Below are 21752 nucleotides of genomic sequence, written 5' to 3'. Positions count from 1 at the left end.
TGTATAATCCTCAAACCGAAAAAAAGAATTTTAGACGAAGCTTTTACCTTCCATAAGAGATTAAAAGCTTTGACAATGCAGGGGATGAGAGGAGGACATGAGAGCTTCAATTGGAATATATCATAGTAAGATTTGACTGTGAAGACATGCTCCGCATTGTTGTTCCATTCAAAACTATACAAAACATTTTACCTTCGGAGACACGTGCTTGATGAATTCGCGAAGCTCCTCCCATAAATCGCTGGGGACGGTGTTGCTGTCTAGAAAAATAGCATCGGTATTCCAATCTCACTCCGCCCCAGTCAACATACCGGCTTCATCTGCTGACAAATAATCATTACGCGCAAGAGCAAAAAGCTCAGGGCAATCCTGCATGATGGTTTGATTTTCTGCCCAGCAGCTGTACCAGAATGGTACATGATATCCATTCCCAATGACACAGCAAACAGCACCGGAGAAAGAAAAGTCCTGCAACAACACATAATTGTCAGAAATTAATAAGTCTCTCCACCAGATTGAGTTGTTCTTCTCCACGACGAAAATGTCACCAATGAGAACCTTCCTTTTCACATTTTCATATCTAGAGATAAGAGTTGCGCTCCAAACCACTTCATCCTTCGTTAAAATTCTCCACTTCCATTTACTTAATAAAGCGACATTCATCACCTCCACATTCTTAACTTCGAGGCCACCTTCTTCCCTAGATTTGCAAACGATGTCCCAAGACACCCAATGGATTGATCTTTTCGCATCACCCCCATTCCAAAGAAAATTACTTTGAGGAGACTGAATCTCATTAAGGATCTTAGACGGTGCTTTCTAGAAAGATAACGAATAAATAGGGATTGCATAAAGAACAAAATTTATCAAGCGAACCCGACCCGCGATATTGAGGTGCACCCATTTCCAAACCGCTAGCTTTCTTTTCAAAGTAGAGATCAAATCCCTCCACATAGACAACTTCCTCGGACTATCTCCCACTCGAACTCCAAGAAATTTGAACGAAAGAACGTCAACTTTGCAAGAAAGAAAAGAGGAAGCCGCATCAAGATACTAATCGCCGACATTAATCCCATAAATATTGCTTTTATGGAAATTAACCCTCAAACCCGACATCATCTCAAAACCCTTGAAAATTGTCTTCATGGTCCACAAATTCGCCGTGTCTCCCTCTGCCAAAATGAGGGTACCATCCGCAAACTGGAGCATGTTCACCTCTACTCCATCGTTGATCTTAAACCCCCTAAACTCGCCAATAACAAACGCCTTATTCATTAACACCGTGAGTACTTCCATAACCAACATAAATAAAAAAGGGGACAAGGGATCACCTTGACGTAAACCTTTCTCAACCTTGAAATCCTTAATAGTGCTACCAGTGATAATGACAGGCATACTACTACTGAAAACACATCCTTCCATCCATCTTAACCAAGTAGCTCTGAACCCCATCTTGGTCAAGACATACCTTAAGAATCTCCAACTAACACGATCATAAGCTTTTTCAAAATCTACTTTGAAAACGACACAACTGCGTTTATCTCTTTTAGCTAGATCCAAAACCTCGTTAACAACAAGAACTCCATCCGCAATGTTTCTTTCCGGAACAAATGTCGTTTGGTTGAACGACACCAACTTCCCTTAAAGACTTCTCAACCTTCATGCTAATAATTTCGCTAGAATTTTATACAAGCTTCCCACTTGGCATATCGGTCTATATTCGAACAAGGAAAGACGAAGTGCATCCTTTCATTAGCCTAGCTTTCTCGTGAAAATCCATCACAAATCTAAGGACGTCAACCTTAACCGTTTCCCAACATTGTTGAAAAAACTCAAGAGTGAAACCATTTGGTCCGGAACTTTTAGGGTGTGTTTGGTTTAAGAGAGAAGTTGTGAAGAGAGAATTAGGTGAGAGAGAATGAGAAAAGAAAGAAAAATGTGAGAAATAGAATAGATTTAAATTATTGTTTGGTATAATATAAAGAGAAGAGAAATAGAAGAGAGAGAAGTAGAATAACTTTTTAAATTGACAATAATAACCTTATAAAAAAATTATTTTTATTATTTTTATTTTAGTTATATAATTAAAATAATTAAGTTCATCAAATTATCTTACCTTTTTTTAATACGCTGTATACTATTTTTAATATCTATTCATTCATTGTTAAATTAAATATTTTATTTTAATATGTTGTTCTTCTATCCTTGTGATTTCAGATTGAAAATTATCAAAGAGTTTAATGGATATGCACTGACAGTGTAAAATAGTTTTACACTGTCATCCAATAAAAAATCACAAATTTGCCATGTCATTAAAAGTTTTTTAAAATAAAAGAGGGTTTTAATTAGATACATAGTTGTGATTGGTTGACAGTGTAAAACTATTTTACACTGTCAGTGCATCACCCATTTTCTCATTATCAAAATAAACTAAAAATAAAATGAAATGCAAGTTGAAAATTAGTGTACATTATATAATACTCATCATACAGAGATGCTCATCTACCCGTGAATAAATTGAACAGTGTTAATTAGTAGAAAAAGAAGAGGGCAATATAGGAACAGAGACAAAATATACCACTTCTCTCATCTTTCTTCGCGTGTATGTGAAGAAAAAGAAAAGCATTGACCCCACATTAAATTAGTCATTTCAGACACTCTCTTCTCTTCCAAACGTGAGAAGTGTTCTCTCTCTTTGATCTTTCTCACTTCGCTATCTCTTTCGCATCTACTTCTTCTAAAACAAATAGTCCCTTATTGTCATCGCAATCCCAAACCGCACGAGTAATCTCTATAAACAGTAAAAGTATTTTATTATAAATATTTACATTAATTATATTTTTTAGTTATAAAAATGAAATTAATAGATTACCAAGTATAGCGTATTTTCCTCTCATCTTAATGATCAAAGTTTTTTTATAAGTATTTTGAGATTTAATGTAATTGAAATTTTTTCTCTTGCAAAAATTATAAACATTTACGTTAGTTGTTTTTTTAATTATAAATGACATATTAAATTTCCGAAATCTTACTAATTTTCCATTCCAATTAATGACCAAATATTTTATAAGTACTTTGAGATTTATTGTAATTGTAATTAGGAGAGAATTTTTAAGACTATACGTATAGAAGTCTAAAACAAATTTTTTATAATAACTTTTGCAAACAGAAGCTTTCAAATCATGATTGGAGCCTTCATTATAATTAACTGATGTAAAGAAACATGTACAAATAAATATATTATATAATTCGAACTTGGGGTTGAAATCAGGAATAGTCTTGTCTCTAGTTTTCTATTAAATAAGAAAGAGTTTAGTCCATATATCAGGGTAGATTTGCACACCATCATAAAAAATAGTATTTTTGTTGAGAAATGGTACTCTACTGATTACAAGTTTAAGTTTAATGTTGATTTAAATACAAAAATTTCTTCTGTTTACTCTTGGTGTAATTTTAATGTTTGAAATGTTAGACTGTGTCATGTTTGTTAGAACAAGATTGAGAATCTATGTTTAGAATCTAATTTTGATGATAACAAGCATATATTTTATGAGTAACAATTTTATTACTAATGATTTGACTTAGTGTGCAGATATTATGCTATAAGCCTTATACAAGATTCATCAGGAAAAGAGTACAATGACTACATCATAAACTGGCTCAAATATGAAAGAAGAATCAAACATCTAGAAGATTGAAGAAGCTAAAATTCATCAGATGTTCTAATTAAGAACATGTAAAACAAGCCCACTCAGAAGAACATGTAACAACAAAAGTATCACAAGGAGCTAGAATTCAACAAGACAATCTTCAAAGAGTTAAACAAAAATATTAACGTTCACATACAACAAGCACAGAATCAGAAAGTACATCAGAAGCTGCAAAGGAGTTGAAAAAGAAATATCAATATACATGAAGATCTGTTACAGCAAGAACATCACATGAACAGAAGATCAGAAGTTCTGATAGAGCAACGCAGTGACATATAAAACGCAAACAATTACAGAGTCACTTGTGAACCAATGAAGAATCTACAGCTTAGCATACAAATTGAATAAAATACAAAGCTTAGAATCAAATGGGAAACCGTTAGAAACATCATCATAAGCAAAACAATTACAACATTTAAAAGGAACAACTCCCAAGGTTGATTGAAGAAGCAAGTCACATGCAGCGCATTGGAAAGACAAGCTTAACCAAAGAAACACGCCATCAACTACAATCATCATGTTGAAGATAAGGTTCTGCCAAGAACAACACTTGTCATTAAAGTTTCAATCCAGACAAAGCATTCAAAGCAATATTCAAACAAATCTCAACGGCTAGATTCCAACGGTAACTCATCAAGCTATATATATAGATCATATTTCAAACTTGAGTGTGCCCATTCGTACACCAAAAATGCATTGAATATGCATCCAAAGTGTGAATCCATGGTGCAACTACAGAGTGCAGTGAAAGAGAAATCTTGAGAGAAAATCTGCAGAGAGAAGCTGAGCATGAAAGTATAAATGAAGAAATATGAAATCATGCATCAGAAGTTACACAAGAGGAAACACATACTCAGTATGTGGTAAATCAATTCACATTGTTGTCATACACTAACTATAAGCCTATATGAAGAAATCATAAGAGAGTGAAAAAGAAATCTCTGTTGTTTAGCCGTATTCTCCACTGGAGTCATCAAAAATTCGCCAATACTTGATCAACTCATACATTGTTCACATTGAATGACTTGAGAAATTGAATACACTGAGTTGTTGCTTAAAGAAGTGTTTAATGTTTGCTTATGATCATTAAATGTGTTATCAGCTGTAATAAGCTTCATGATCAGTATTCAAGAAGAAGATAAGCATTGGAAGAGGCAATTCAACATAGAGTTGTTGCTCTAAATCTGCTTGAAGAGGAAATGAATATGGTCTTACAAGAAGGAATTAATTTCAAGAGCTGAAGCTCTAATCTCCTTACTCAGATAAGATAAGACCAAACTAAAAGAAGCAATTAATACAAGAGTTGTTGCTCTTAATATGCTTTCAGAAGAAGATGAAGATCTCTTGAAGAAGCAACTTAAAATAGAGTTGTTGCTCTAAATCTGCTTTCAGAAGATGAAGATCAAATCAGAAGCAATCAACAATAGAGTTGTTGCTCTAAATCATCTTAAGAAGATTTGAAGACAAAGATCAATAAAGAAGAAGAAGCAACCTTTACAAGAGTTGTTGCTCTTAATCTGCTTACAGAAGAAGAAGATCTCATCCAGAAGTTCAAGAATAGAAGAATACAAGAAATTTTATAGTTCTTGTAATTAAATGTAAAACACATAGAGTTGTTGCTCGTAATGTGTTATATCTTAGAAACTTCTGATAGATTGTTTAGGCACCAGAAATGACTTCTAGTCAGTGTGTTGTAAACATACTTATTGAGAATAGGAGACCATCTGCTTAATTAAGAAGCACACCTGTAATCTCCAGAAGATAGATGAATGTTATGAAGGAGTGAAAAACACTTAAAAAGGGGGGATTGAATAAGGGTTGTTTCTAAAAATGGCAGATAAAAAATAATCACACAGTTATTTTTATCCTGGTTCGTTGTTAATCAAACTACCTCCAGTCCACCCCTTACAAAGTGATTTACCTCAACTGGCAGTGAAAAAAGTGACCGTTGAACAACATTAAATGCTTTACGTGAATAATACACTGCTGCATTTAATGTTTCACTCTTTTATCAACTACCTCGAGGCTTGTTTCAACTGCTCTTGGTGACTTTGCCTTTTGTAGCTTCTAACGTTCCTTTTGTCAGTTAGACAGATTTGACGTTGTAGCTTTTTTATCTTGTACTTGCTTCTGGACTCAGACTATTAGAATGAAGTTTGAATATTAGAGTCTTCAGCGTTGGTGCAGATGTAACTTCAGTCATCAGACTTTGGAACTTCTTTGTAGCGTGATACCATCAAATCTTCAGAGCCTTGCTTCTGATTGCCATCTTCTGATGCCTTCTAGACCATGTTCTGATTTCCTCAAAACCATCTTCTGATGTCTTCCAGACCATGTTCTGTTGAAGCCATCCAAATCTTTTGGGTCAGAGCTTCTGAATGATGATTTAGTGCATACTCTTTTAGACTTTTCCTAAAATGAAAAACGTGAATAATTAGAGTACCACATTGTCTTATACAAAATTTGGGGAAAAGAAGAGAAGAGAAGAGAGGAGAAAGAACAAGAGAAGAGGAATTGTAGATTTCTTGAAGTTAGAAGGAGAAATTCAAGAGGTAAGGGTTTGAATCCAAGTTCTTATAGGTTTATATGATTGGGTAATGTTGTGTATGCTTTCTATTCTTCCATTTCATGAATTTAGAAAATGATAGGGTTTATGTGAAATCAATTGGATTTTGTGGTTTGTTCATGTTCAATGTGTTGTATGGATGACCCATGGTTAGGAACATGTTTAGGAACCTTGTATTTGTGCAAAATTCGTTTTCAATTGATGTAGGGATTGTGTATGGGTTAATGGATATTGTATGAGGGGATTAGGGAAGAAAAATGGTGAAATCTGAGTTTTCACGCAGCCTGGGTCGACCTATGCAGAACCTGAGTCGACCTAAACAGTCCAGAATGCCAAAAATCTATTTTTCCTTCTGTTAGGTCGACCTAGAGGAGTTTTGAGTCGACCTAACTGAGTTTGCGTCGACCTAGAGGTTCAATTTTGAGCAGATTTTGTAAAGACCATAACTTTTGATCCGTAACTCCGTTTTATGCGCCGTTCGAAGCGTCAGGAAGCTAATGAGATTTTCTACATGATAGAGTAGGGTTGATTGGTATTTGTTTAATTTAATTATGATGTTAATTGAAAATAACATGTAGTTATATGTGTATGTTATGGATGAATCTTGTATGACTAATGTTCATGGATGCCTTATGAGATGTTAATGTCATGAACTATGTGATTGATTGATAAATGCTAATTGATGTGTGATATTGGATTGAAAGTCATGTTGTGTAATGTTGTGCAAAGTTGTAAAGATGTGATTGTGTAGTTTAAGAGATAGAGAGATCGTCTTAAATGCATGAGTCTTGTTTTGTTGCACACGTACACAAGCATGAGTCTTTGAAAGTGGCAATGTCGGGTAATCTTGCGAAGATTATTTGCTTGTCCCAAACCTAACGAGTATGGGGTTTGAAAGCTTAACGGGTATGGGGCTTTAATGTGGTTATCTTGTCCATAGAGAGTGGCAATCGGCGTGACCGAAAATGATAACGGAGGGATCCACATGCATATCGCATTGAGTCACACTTGAGTCGCACGTGTCGGTGTGAAATGTTGTTGTTGGTGTGATTTATGTGATATGAATTGTGTGGAATGGTGTTGGTGGATATGCATATATGTGGATTTGTGATTCATTTGATATGAATTAGTTGTTATGTTATGAATGTGATATATGTGATTGAAATATGTGATGTAGATGTGAATTTATATGTACTAATGATATATGTATATATGTGTGGATATGTGAATCATGTTTGATTGAGGATGATACATGGGTAAGAGAGGTGATTACATGTATACTTGTAATATTAATGACACGATTCCAATGATGTAAATATATTCTATGATGTTTCGTGAAATGGGATAGAGATGAATATGTGCATTTGGTGATATATGTTCATACTTGTGATACATCGGTGAATCTTATACATGTCTATATATTTGGAAAAACATGTGTATGTGATTATGTGATGATAACTTGTATATTTAGAATATGATTATGTTTGAATACAATTGTTACTTCGTGAATGTTGTCGAAAAGGATATGTACTTAGAATCTACATGTTGGTGAAATATGATTATATACATTGTTTAGAAATCATGTTTGATTATGTGGAATTGAATGAGCTAAGTTGTATGACATGAATATGTGAATCTTGATTAATTGCATATGATGCATGTTTATGTGAAGAGTGATGAATTCTTGAAATGTATTCTTGTTGTGTTTTACATTTCCCATATTATGTTTATCTATAAGAAGTTGAATTCTCACCCTTCTGTTTGAATGTTATCCTTTGTTGGTAACGTGCAGGTTTCATGGATAGCGATGCTTCGAAGGAGGCTTAGCTTAGAGATTTATATCTTTGTAAGGTGTCGTGACTAAGTAGTCACTTATGCTCTGGTCATATGTAACACATGGGGTTGGGTTTATATTTTATGACTTGTTGCTATGAGATATTTGTTTACTCGTACTGTATTTTGTATTTGAATACGTTATTTTGTTGATGAATGGCCTTGAGCCGAGATGTTGAGATATGGTGGATGATGTATGAGAATCATTCGACTTTACCATTTATTTGATGAGATGATTATTCCGCTGTGATTTGCATGTTGTTTTAAATCCCGTGTTATTTGGAAATGACCATTGCATGTTTAAAGATAAAATGTTTGTTTTATTTTGAAATAAGTGTAACGCCCTCGTGAGATGCATGCTTCTTTACTCTGATTTACGCAAATGTATGCCTTATTTGTTTAGTATAGAATTGGGGGTGTTACATCAAGCACTTTATGCATGCATATGATGAGAGACTTTATTCCCACCCGCATATGATTTTCATCTTTTGATTGATGTGTACAAATTTGATTTTCGTCCTTTGTTCTATTCATATGATTTTCAAATTCAATTCAATTTTTCTCTTGTCTTTTTTCTTCAAAGGATATAGATTTATCTACTACTTAAACACTAACGTAGTATGCAGGGATAAATAAACTATTGGTTATCGTTTCCCACAATTTAAGATTAATATTTTGAATGAAATTTTAATTCAAACTTTACACAATTCAAATTTAACACCATTAAACGATGAAGGTGTGTTTAAGAAAGACCTCTTGTTAAAAGAAGTGTTGGAAATTGTTTTCCTTCTCAGATGATTAGATTTTCGTTTTATCAGTTCAAACATTATTAAGCGGTCTATAAGATTTATAATCTACCTCATTTTTATTAAAATAATTTTATTTGAAAGAATTGAATTGAACTTATATTTACCTTAAATAATTTTTCTAAGAATTCAAACAAACAAGCGACTTCATTTTTCAAATAATCACAAGAATTGCATTTATATGATTTTAAGAATATATTTCTTATGCTATCAATTTCTTCACCAAGAATCTTATTCCTATTTTCTAAAAATTTGACCTTATCTTAAAAGTCAGTAATGTTTTTCTGAAATTTATCATATTCCTTAATAAACTTAACATTGAACTTAAAAATTTGATGATGAGTTAAAGGGGTTACCTCAGTGTCATCTTCTCTAAAGTTATGAGGCATATACATAATTCTTCATCAGATTCTCCTTCTTAAGAACGCGCTTCATAAAAGTCTTCTAATGTATTTCAAGTATATTTTTAAAACATCTTTGCATTGAATACATAGAAACATCTAAAATAAGGAGACCTGGGAGATATTATTCTAGTTAATTTCCTATTTACACTACAAGAAAAAACGTCCCCAGCCTCGTGATATAGCTACATGATAAATATGTGGCAAAAAATGGGAGTTGCAACGTGATAATCACGTCGCAAAGTGTTTAAATTTTTGAAAAAATAAAATAAAAGTAACGTTAGCACATGGGGGAGTCAATTTTTTTTTGAAAGAGAATGTTGTGGCATGAAAAACACATCGCAACTTCAAAAGATAACATAAAAAAGTAAAGACGTCAAATTTTGCACATGGGGAAGTTTGAATTTTTCAAAATTTGAGTTGTGGCGTGAAAATCACGTCGCAACCTTAAATTCAAAAATCACGTTGCAACTACTTTTAAAATTTTTGGAAGAGCAAGTTCAGAAGGAGTAGAGGTGGTAGAGCAGGTGACAATGAGTTGCAACGTAAATTTGACGTGCAAAGTTGTGAAGTGAAAATCATGTCGCAACATAGTTGCCACACGCGCTTTTGCCGCGTGAATAAACATGTCGCTAATAAAGTGTTGTGACGTGATTTTTCAAGTTGTGACATGAATATCTCGTCGCTGCAGATAGTGTTTTCTATAGTGTTAGTTGGAAGGATGTGGGCAAATGATCTGTTAGAAGTATTTTTGTATTGCATTGTCAAAATTTCTTCAAAGTTGTTGAGAGTTACAATGTGATTGTGTAAGGATGAGAATGAAAAAAAATTGTGTTATTCTCAAAGATAAATATGAAAAGGTTGAAACATGAAAGCAAAGGTTCAAGAAAGGGGAAGGAAAGAGAATGGATGCAAAGGAGGGGGAAGAGACCCGTCATTGAAAGGGGGTACAAAGAAGATGGAGAACATTGATGGAAGGTTAACCTTGAGATTTGCTGCAACATGCTAATCCCTGTGTAAGGTATAAGACCTATATAATTGTTACACATGAAACACCACCTATTGTTAAGTTTTTTTTCTTAATATTACATGAGAAAAGTAGTAAATTGTTAAATATAATCATAATAATGGATCAAATATAGAAGTGTCATATTATTAATTCCCCAAGCAAAGATAATTAATTATTAAGAAACAACCAGTATTCAAAAATAAAAAACCATGTTTTGTATTCTTTACAAATATGATTTGAAAACTTAAACAGACATACTGATGCAAACTAATTCTTAAATGATGAAATTCTTAGAGCCTGAAATTTCTTCAGAGAAGAATATGAAAGAAACAAAACATATATAAAACGTTGAGTTTAGAAATGTTTAAAGAAAACTAAACATTTTTAACATAATAAATCACAATAAAGAACCACCATACATCACCAACATTAAAAATATTACGGACGACTTTATATAATAATGACAAAAAAAACTTAAGGTTTGATAAAATATAAATGAGGTTATGTGGTGTTGACTAAATAGAGCTTTAGGGGTGCTCAAATTAATCGATTTTTGGATTATTCATATCCATATCTAAAATACGGTTATCAAAAACCGGTTAGTAATTAATAAATATAGATTTTGAAAATGTTAATTATATTATTTTAAACAATTCATATTTTAGACATCCATATCTAAAATAAAAATCAAACAATTCTATCTTTTAAAAGTATAAAAAATATATTATTGACATTTTATTTGAAGAGTTTTCTATTAATTTTATAAACAATTAAAAAATCTCATACTACCGTTTTAAAATTAAGAATATCCTAATTTTTTATTTGCAAAAAATTTATTATAATTTTTTCAACAAAAAGTAGAATTGTTTTTCAATTTTAAACTTAAATTACTTTGTAAAAGTCTCTACGATTAATTGAATTACAAGTATATAAAAATCATATTTAGTTTACTCAAAAGAAAATTTTATGTTTATTTTTCTAAACTTTGATAATATAAAATAATCTATTCACAATAAAAAATGTATAAAAAACAATTATGAGTTGTAAAAGTTTGAATTCTTTTATTAAATTTAAATTTTGGTAAATTTTGTGATAAGTTATGGGTTTTGGTTCGTTACATGTATTTTAATGTAAATAAATTTACAAAATTTATTTTTTTAAATACACTAGTATTAAAATATAGCATAACATTCAACACCACTGTTTTATTAAATGAAATTAGTATCAATTTTTAAATATATTCAAAAATATCAAAATGTTCACTTTAATTTTTTTCAATAAATTTATTTAGCTCCCACCAACAAAATGTTCTGAATTTGCCACTGAGGAGAATCTCCCTCTCAGCCATGAAGTTCATGTATGCATAAATTGAAAAAAAAAAGGGTTAATAGGCTTTTACACCCCTGTAATGTTAGCAAATTTTGCTTTTCTCCCCTCCGTTGCCAAAGGGAATTGGACACGCGTTCGAACATCAGTAAATCAAATCTAAAACACAATCTTATCATGTGCAACATAAGATTTTTCATGCCACAAACTTGAATTCATTAAATTACTAAAATCCATAGTTTCTGATAGGAATAAAGACACCTTAGATTCTATACAGATGACTCAAGTCCAAATTGTATTTTAAATTTAAAATGCAAGTAGACCAATCTTTATAAAAAAGAAGTATTCAATAACACAACAACATCAAGGTTTGGCAACTAGAGATTTGCTGCAACTACTCGAGGCGGTGTAGTATGACCCTCCTCATGTACAATTCTCTGAAAGTAATTCCCATAAATATACTCAAGAGAAAATTTATGCTCCTCAGTATATCTCGGAATATGACCATGCCATTCCCAAACAATATGCTCACCTTCTTCATCCACACGAAACTCAACAGCGATGCTACTTTCACGAATCATAATTGTTTGACCCGAATTAGGCTTCAAGGTATGAGCTTTGCTATTCAGGATTCGGTAAACGACTTCAGCTTCAATCCGAGATTCTTCTTGGTAAATCGCGCGTAGTCCCTCGTCTTGGTAGGGGCAAAGCTTATCATCTTCAATTTCGAATTCTAATTTTTCTTCTTCTTTGTCATAAATGTAGTCATCATCGGTAAATTGGTTGTCAGAGTCTTGAACCTGAAACTTGCACATTAGGTAGAGGAGGAACATGATGTCGAGGCGGTTGACGGAGGAGGAAGAGTTGTTCGGAAGGGAGCTCATGATGTTTGATGAATGTTCTTAGTGAAATAATTGACAAGGTTTTGTCGGAATGGTAAAAAGCTTTATAGGGTTTAAGAAAACAACCCATCCTAGATATTTTACCAACTACCACCAATTTTTTTAATGTCAATATTTTTTAATATTTAATTTAATTCAATATTTATTATCCGGTACGGCGAATACGCCTGTTCCTAGAAAATATAATATCAATTCTATGAATATGTTTTGTTTTTTTAGGTAAGGTTTAGGAAAATACCAAATAATATTTACATATAAACAGAAATGTCATAAAAACAAATTTCAGTTATTAACCTATTATAGAATAAATAAATAAATTATAGTATTAAATAATTTAAAATAAAACTTTAAAAACATTGAACCTAATTTAGTATGAAATTTCTAAAATTACTTTAAAATTACTAATTTTTTTGTGAAATTACTAAAATTATGACAAAATTAATTTATTATGAAATTATTAGGAAATTACTAAAGTATTATGAAATTACTATAATTAGTAAAATTGTTTATTAAGATTAATAGAAATATTAAAATTATTGATTTAAATTAGTAAAGTTATTGATTAAACTTACTAAATTTATTATGAAGTTTCTAAAGTTTCTAAAATTTCTAAAATTTCTAAAACTATTTAAATTACTATGAAATTAGTAAAATTACTTACATTACTATGAAATTACTAAAATTACTTAAAATTATTTTTTTTAATGGGCAACGGAATTGATAAGGAGTATAAGGGATACTCCGACCGAAATCGACACAGAAAATTTCGACTTCTCAAAAAAAAAAGAGAGGTAGAATATTCCAATCATAAAAATTACAAAAGTCCAATAGATTGTAATAAGAACATAGCCACTTCCAAGAGTTAAACATAATCTCCGAAATACATTCGGTAAAACTAAATGAAGCGTTCTTAAAAATGATCGCATTGCGCCTATTCCAGATGCACCACGCAGTTGATAACCAAATGACCGCAATCGTAGACCTTTTTGGCTAAATTCTTCACCTTCTCATTGGCAAAAAAGAACTCCTTAAACTCTTCCAAAGTTAAAACCTCACTGCAACCAATCCACTCGAACACCTTCTTCCAAACATTTGTCACAGTCGCACAACCCCCTAAAAGATGCGAGAGACATTCTTCCTCCGACAAACAAAAAACACACTTAAGATCTCCCCTAACCTCCATCACACCCCTCTTATGTAATTGATCTTTGGTAGATAGTCTATTGTGTATAATTCTCCAACCGAAAAAAAGAATTTTAGACGGAGTTTTACCTTCCATAAGAGATTAGAAGTTTTGACAATGCGGGGGATGAGAGGAGGACCAGAGAGCTTCAATTTGAATATATCATAGTAACATTTGACTGTGCAGACACGCTCCGCATTGCTGTTCCATTCAAAATAATCCAAGACATTCACCTTCGGAGACACATGCTTGATGAATTCGCGAAGCTCCTCCCATAAATCGCTGGGGACAATGTTGTTGTCCAGAAAAATAGCATCGATATTCCAATCCCACTCCGTACTAGTGAACACACCGGCTTCAGCTACTGAAAAATAATCAAAGCCTACATGATGGTTTGATTTTCTGCCCAGCAGCTGTACCAGAATGGTACATGATATTCATTCCCAATGATACAACAAACAACAACGGAGAAAGAAAAGTCCTGCAACAACACATAACTGTCAGAAATTAATAAGTCTCTCCACCAAACCGCTTCATCCTCCGTTAAAATTCTCCACTTCCATTTACTTAATAAAGCGACATTCCTCACCTCTGCATTCTTAACTCCTAGGCCACGTTCTTCCCTAGATTTGCAAACAATGTCCCAAGACACCCAATGGATTGATCTTTTCGCATCACCCCCATTCCAAAGGAAATTACTATGAGGAGACCGAATCTCATTAAGGATCTTAGACGGTGCTTTGTAGAAAAATAACAAATAAATAGGGACTGCATAAAGAACAAAGTTTATCAAGCAAACCTGACCCGCGATATTGAGGTGCGCCCATTTCCAAACCGCTAGCCTTCTTTTTAAAGTAGAGATCAAATCCCTCCACATAGACAACTTCCTTGGACTATCTCCCACTCGAACTCCAAGAAATTTGAACGGAAGAACGTCAACTTTACAAGAAAGAAAAGAGGACGTTGTATCAAGATACTAATCGCCGACATTAATCCCATAAATATTGCTTTTATGGAAATTAACCCTCAAACCCGACATCATCTCCAAATCCTTGAAAACTGTCTTCATGGTCCACAAATTCGCCGTGTCTCCCTCCGTAAAAATGACGGTCCCATCTGCGAACTGAAGCATGTTCACCTCTACTCCATCGTTGATCTTAAATCCCCTAAACTCGCCAATAGCAATCGCTTTATTCATTAACGTCGTGAGGACTTCCATAACCAACATAAATAAAAAAGGGGACAACGGATCACCTTGACGTAAACCTTTCTCAACCTTGAAATCCTTAGTAGTGCTACCAGTGACAATGACAGACATACTACTAGTGAAAACACATCCTTCCATCCATCTTAACCAAGTAACTCCGAACCCCATCTTGGTCAAGACATACCTTAAAAATCTCAAACTAACACGATCACAGGCTTTTTCAAAAAATGCTTTCAAAAAATGCTTTGAAAACGACACAATTTCGTCCGCAATGTTTCTTTCCGGAACAAATTCCGTTTGGTTGAACGACACTAACTTCCCTTAAAGACTTCTCAACCTTCCCGCTAATAACTTCGCTAGAATTTTATACAAGCCTCCCACTAGGCATATCGGTCTATATTCGGACAAGGATTGAGGGCTCCTGACTTTAGGAAAAAGAGTAAGGGAAGACGAAGTGCATCCTTTTGTTAGCCTAGGCTTTGTCGTGAAAATCCATCACAAATCTAAGGATGTCAACCTTAACTGTCTCCAACATTGTTGAAAAACTCAAGAGTGAAACCATCCGATCCGGAACTTTTATTGCCATCGCAATCCCAAACCGCACGAGTAATCTCTATAAACAGTCAAAGTATTTTATTATAAATATTTACATTAATTATATTTTTTAATTTTAAAAATGAAATTAATAAATTACCAAGTATAACGTATTTTCCTCTCATCTTAAAGATCAAAGTTTTTTTATAAGTATTTTGAGATTTAGTGTAATTGAAATTTTGTTCTCTTGCAAAAATTATAAATATTTACGTTAGTTGTTTTTTTAATTATAAATGACATTTTAAATTGCCCAAATCTTACTAATTTTCCATTCCAATTAATGACCAAATATTTTATAAGTACTTTGATATTTAATGTAATTGTAATTAGGAGAGAATTTTTAAGACTATACGTATAGAAGTCTAAAACAATTTTTTTAAAATAACTTTTGCAAACAGAAGCTTTCAAATCATGATTGGAGCCTTCATTATAATTAACTTATGTAAAGAAACATACAAAAAAATATTATATAATTCGAACTTGGGGTTGAAATTAGGAATGGTCTTGTTTCTAGTTTTCTATTAAATAAGAAAGAGTTTAGTCCATATCTCAGGGCAAATTTGTGAATATTTTTTTTGAATAACCATTTTTTTTTAAAAAATTTCAAAAATAACAAGGTTTTCAAAAAAATTCCCAAAATGTCACTTTTTTTGCTAAAAATAACACGTTGTCGCCAGGGGGGTGGCGACAACAATGGGCCCAAAACGTGGTCGCCAGTGGGCCTGGCGCCTACATGTAAATTTTAGGTGTTGTCGCCACCCCCCCTGGCGACAACACCCCCCCATATTTTTTTTTTCTTTTTTTTTGTTATTTTTTTTTCTTTAACATATTTCCTTCTAAATTTTTTTATATTATATTTTTCAAATATTCTTTCAACATGATTTTTTTATATATATTTTTTTTTCTTTAACATATTTCCTTCTAAATTTTTTTATATTATATTTTTCAAATATTCTTTCAACATGATTTTTTTATATAAATTTTTTTTCCATGGTATTATATTTTCGGTAATTTTTTACTTTCAACATTAATGTTTTCGGTAATATTTTCTCTTAAATGTTTGTAAATATTATTGGTTCAAAATATTTTTTCCATGGTAATATTTGGTAATTTCTTTCAATATGATTCATGAATCCATTATTTTTTTGGTAATCTTTTTTGTGTTGTAACCCATAAAATTTATAAAAAAAAGTTCATTTCATTGAAAAAGTAAATTACAAATATCATCGAAACTAAAAACTATGTTGTGGAGCTAGATCCACGATTGGGACATTTGGTCCTATTATGTCCTACCTCACGACATATACTACACTTCCTCTGCATTTTTTCAGTTACGTCCATCTCGGTTCTAATACGCCTGCTGTTTGGTCGACCGCTTTTATTCCGACGCATTAAATCGTTATGCCAAACTGTTTCCCCCTCGTACACAGGCCAATATGCCTCCATTGCTACCACCGGAAAGTAATTGTCGTATACGTTGAGCAACGTTGATACTTTATAAATTTCTGATACCGAAGATAGTGCATCAAAGTGAGTATGTGAACATGCTGCAAGGACATGGGAGCAAGGCATGCGATATGCTTGAAATTGGCCACAGTCGCACCAACGACCTGGGATATTGACGCGATACTCTTGTCGTGGAAGCCCCTGGTTATGGTCAATTGTTTCTTTGACACTGAAGGTGTGGCCATGACGGTCGAACTCGGTCACTCGATGAGTGTTACCCTTGGCAGATTCCTGTTGTATATATTTCATGCAGACATCGCTATATACCTGTTGTGTTTGTAACACTGAATTCCACCTCTTACCTCGTGTGGCGAACAAAGTTGCCATCCGAAAATACGTAGCACTAACAATGGAAGTTACAGGTAGGTTTCGTATGCCTTTGAAAACCCCGTTCATTGATTCCACAAGATTTGTAGTCATGTGGCCCCACCTAGCCCCATCGTCGTATGACCTAGTCCATCTTGGTCTATCAATGCTGTCAATCCACCTCCCTGCATCTGGATTTGTCAACGCTATTTCTCGGCGGTAGTATTGAAATCCAGGTTGGTTTAAGGCATACCCCGCGTTCACCAAGTGGTTCTTCAAAAATTTATCCTTGATCTCTCTCATAAAATTCTGTGCTATATGCCTAATACAGTAGACATGCTTAGAGGGAGGGTTGTGCCAACCATTTGCCGGATTGTTGTATGCGCTGTCAATAGAAGCGTGCCTGTCAGAAATCAAACAAAGATTAGGTTGTGGAGCGACTCTAGCTCGGAGATTCTTCAGAAAGAAACCCCAAGCAGCAGCTGTTTCTCCTTCTACCAAAGCAAAGGCTATTGGAAAAATGTTGCTATTTCCATCCTGCGCGACCGCCATCAACAAAGTTCCCTTGTATTTCCCATACAGCCACGTTCCATCAATTTGAATAATCGGCTTGCAAAAACCAAAACCGACGATGCATGGTCGAAACGCCCAGAATAGTCTATGGAAGATTCCATTACCTTCGAGAGGGGTTCCGTCCTGGGACTGTGCCGGCAGTGTCTCCAATATACTAACAGTCCCAGGTGAATACAATTCCAGTGCAGCCAGGTAGCGAGGAAGTTGTTGGTACGATTCCTCCCAGTTGCCGTAGACTTTTTCAATTGCTTTCTGTTTCGCCAACCAAGCCTTTCTGTACGAAGGTCTGTATTTGAACACAGAAACGCAATGAGAAATAATTGTCTTCACCTTCAGGGATGGGTCAGTTTCGACCAGAGGAATGATGGTATGACATATCATGTCATGACTGAGTTTTCGATGATCTTGCGCCATGTTAGTGGTGACGCAGGTGTGGGCTTGAGATATCGAACGTATCACCCACGCGTTAAACTTCTTTCTGAATGATGCCTTCAGCATGTATCCACACTCCGGGTTTTTGCATGCAATACTGACTCTCTCTGGATTTGATCGATCGGCTTTAAAATCAACACAATTTGCTAAGTGCCAATTTTTTATAGCCAACAGACAATCATCCTTCGAACGAAACGTGTCACCCTCTTTTAACTCCTCGCTTGACCTCATATATGGATTGTAGAACATATCGGACGATGGCTCGTCCTCTCCTAAATTAAGCGTTGTGAAATGTGCCGGAGGTGAATATGCATGTGTATCCGGTACTGGATCCGGTACTGGAACTTCTTCGTCACCTTCATCTTCGGATTCACGATTCACCAACTCATCAACAACATCTTCTATATCAGTTTCTTCGTCAATGACATGTTCGGGTTGTTGTTCGTCATCAACAACAAGATCAATAACTTGTGACTGGATATTTTGCGAAGGAGCATTTTGTTCAACCACTATGTACAGTTCCAGATAATCATAACCAAAATACTCATGGGTGAGGAACATGTTTTGGACCTCTAAGTCAGTTGTTATCTGTGATTGACAAAACATGACTGAGTTGTTAGGTTGAAGAAGGGGTTGTCGGTAAAATATCTGAGACACTGGTTCTCTTATTTTGGATTCGATTTTCCTTTTTAGATAGGAGAAATCTGATTGTCTATTTAGAGCAAAACGTGTTGAGTTTGTGTTTCTAAATAGAAAACCGTTTGTGTCGCAGTGGTATGTCTCACCATTCATATGAACACGAACCTTGTACTGCGAGGTGGATCCCATAATTTTGATATGTGTTTGTGAAAGAAGAAATGTGAGAATTGTGTTGTAAAAGGAAGAAATGTTTGGGAGAATTGTGTTGGTTGTAAAAAATAGTATGTGAAGTAGTTCCTATATATCATGCACCACCTCTTACACAAGGGTAATGCATGCAAGAAATGAAGCAAAAATTCTGCACAAGATAGTAACTTTGACAAGACTAATGCATGCCACAAAAGAATCTCGTCCCCACCTCTTACACAAAGGTAATGCATGCAAGAAATGAAGCAATAATTCTGCACAAGATTGTAACTTTGACAAGACTATTGCATGCCACAAAAGATAGGGCTGCATGCATGAAGATAGGGGGAATCGTTGCAGGAATCTATCAGGAATCGCTTCAGGAATCATTACAGGCGCATGCTAGGGTACAGGAACTCGTTTCGGACGCATGCGAAGGACAGAAAACAGATGGGGACCATGTGGGTGAGGGGCGACAAAGGGGTAGGGGACAAGGTATAAAGCTTGCTGGCCTTCAACTAGCTTATGATGACCTTAAATTGAATGAGTTTTCTGACGAAGAAAGTATCCTACAGAAAACTAGGATGTATATTATGTTATTGTTTGGTAAGTTTTTATTTCCCGAAGGCACGGGAAATAGTGTTAATTTTATGTACTTGTGTTTACTTGGGGACATTGATGCAATAAAGACATATAGTTGGGGTTCGGCTGTGTTAGCATACCTCTATAGTTCCTTGTGCAAATGTGCAAAAAAGAATAGTTGTACATTTAGTGGATGCGCATTCTTGCTACAAGCATGGGCATGGTGGAGAATGCCGGTATTGGCCCCTGCAAATCCACACAGTTTCGCCTTCCCTTACGCTTCAAGGTAACTTTTGGATCTTATTTTAATTACTGCTTTTTATTCTATTATTATTTGTAACTATATTGATTTATATCTTTTAATGTGTTTAGGTTCAACGCAATCGGAATGGATTACACCAATACGCCTGTATCCAAAATCATTTTCTACCGCCAAGTATTAGATCGACTTGGACCCCAAGAGGTAAGACCACTAAAAATTTCCATTTTCTAAATATATTTTTAAAATTAACTATCTTCTATATTTTGAAATTAATATTATTTGCTTTGCAGTTTATTTGGAGACCTTACTTGGAATTGGATCACGAACCCGACCTTGACGAGGCGGCTATTTGGACGACAAAATCACCCATCATACGGTTCACCACTGTGGAGATGCACCAAAGTGACCGTGTGAAGCTCCAATTCGGCATGCATCAAGGTATCCCTGACCCACCTGAGCCTGACTGTTTGGGACGTTGGCATCTGGCGAAGGTTAGCGAACAGTGGTACGTAGAAAATTACAAGACGTTTGCAATAGATCAGCGTAAAATATGGGCTCGTCGATCCAAATATGTTCTAGAATTTCCTGTGGCGCCGGGAGAAATGAAGCCAACTGTTGACTATGTTAACTGGTACAGATCGGTCACAAATCCTGAAATGATTGTGTCTGCCCCTTTCTATTTAGCTGACCCGCGAGCACAACCTCCATATTTTGGAGGACAACAACAACCACCACCAAATTACCACCACCAACAACAACAACAACCGCCACCAAATTACCAACAACAACAACAACCACCACCAAATTACCAACAACAACATTACCCACAACAACACCAACAACAACAACAACAAAGTTACCACCAACAACCAATCCAACCACAAACACCTTTTTACCAACAACATTCCCAGCAATACCACCAGTTTTTTCCATCCCACCCTCAACCACAAAATCAAGAATTCCATGTAGGCAGCTCTTCCAGATCACATTTCCAAGAGTTCCATGCGGGGAGCTCTTCAAGATCACCACCAATAACCCCCGACATGGGCATAGAAGAAGAATACCCGCAATACACCACATTCGACCAACCAACGTCACAGTACACCAACCAACAATTTGACCTCAACACACCACCACAACCATTGTATTTTAACCAAACCGGCTCCACCACCAACTTCCAAAACTTCCAGGCCGCACCCACTAGGAGAAATTTCAACCCGCCTAGACAAAGCTTTGACAGCGCCGCGGGCACCCGCCTATCCTATGGAGGGAATTCTAGAGGTCAAGGACGGCCCACAGATGTTGAAGACCCAGATTTCATTGAGGGGCCGTCGACTCAAGCACAAGACGAACCAAATAGAGGGGGGCGTCGTCGCAGGAATAGGGGGGCACTACCAACTCGTGAACCGTCTACACGACCCATTAGACAACCTCAATGTGGGTCGTACCATGGTCCACGTGGCGCGCAATAAGATTTTTATTTGTATCGTTAATGTATTTTGAGTTGTTTTTCAGTTTAATGTATTTTGTGTTGTTTTTCAATTCAATGTAATTTGTATTTTGGTTATGTTTAATATATTGGTATTATATTTCCATCTTAAAAAATATAAAAAAAACAACTAAAAAAGTAATATAAAAAAAACAGAAAAAAAAAATGAAAAATAAACAGTTGAAAAAAATATCAAAAAAAAAAAAAGAAAAAAAAAATAGGGGGGGGGGGGTGTTGTCG

The 21752-nt window shown here is 34.7% G+C and overlaps 1 protein-coding gene across 1 annotated transcript; it reads right to left on the bottom strand.

Annotated features, from left to right (window-relative positions):
- Positions 1 to 12028: 12028 nt before the first annotated feature.
- LOC131649785 (uncharacterized) lies at positions 12029 to 12535 on the bottom strand. Its single transcript, XM_058919543.1, has one exon. The coding sequence runs from the start codon at positions 12533 to 12535 to the stop codon at positions 12029 to 12031; it is 507 nt and encodes a 168-aa protein (XP_058775526.1).
- Positions 12536 to 21752: the final 9217 nt, after the last annotated feature.

Source organism: Vicia villosa, linkage group LG2 (genome assembly GCF_029867415.1).
Source record: "Vicia villosa cultivar HV-30 ecotype Madison, WI linkage group LG2, Vvil1.0, whole genome shotgun sequence".
NCBI lineage: Eukaryota > Viridiplantae > Streptophyta > Magnoliopsida > Fabales > Fabaceae > Vicia > Vicia villosa.
Note: the sequence above shows the minus strand (reverse complement) of the source record. Positions and strands in the feature narration are given on the sequence as shown.

Excerpts from the sequence above, each read along its gene's own strand:
- LOC131649785 (XM_058919543.1), bottom strand. The coding sequence starts at position 12,535 with ATGAGCTCCCTTCCGAACAACTCTTCCTCCTCCGTCAACCGCCTCGAC.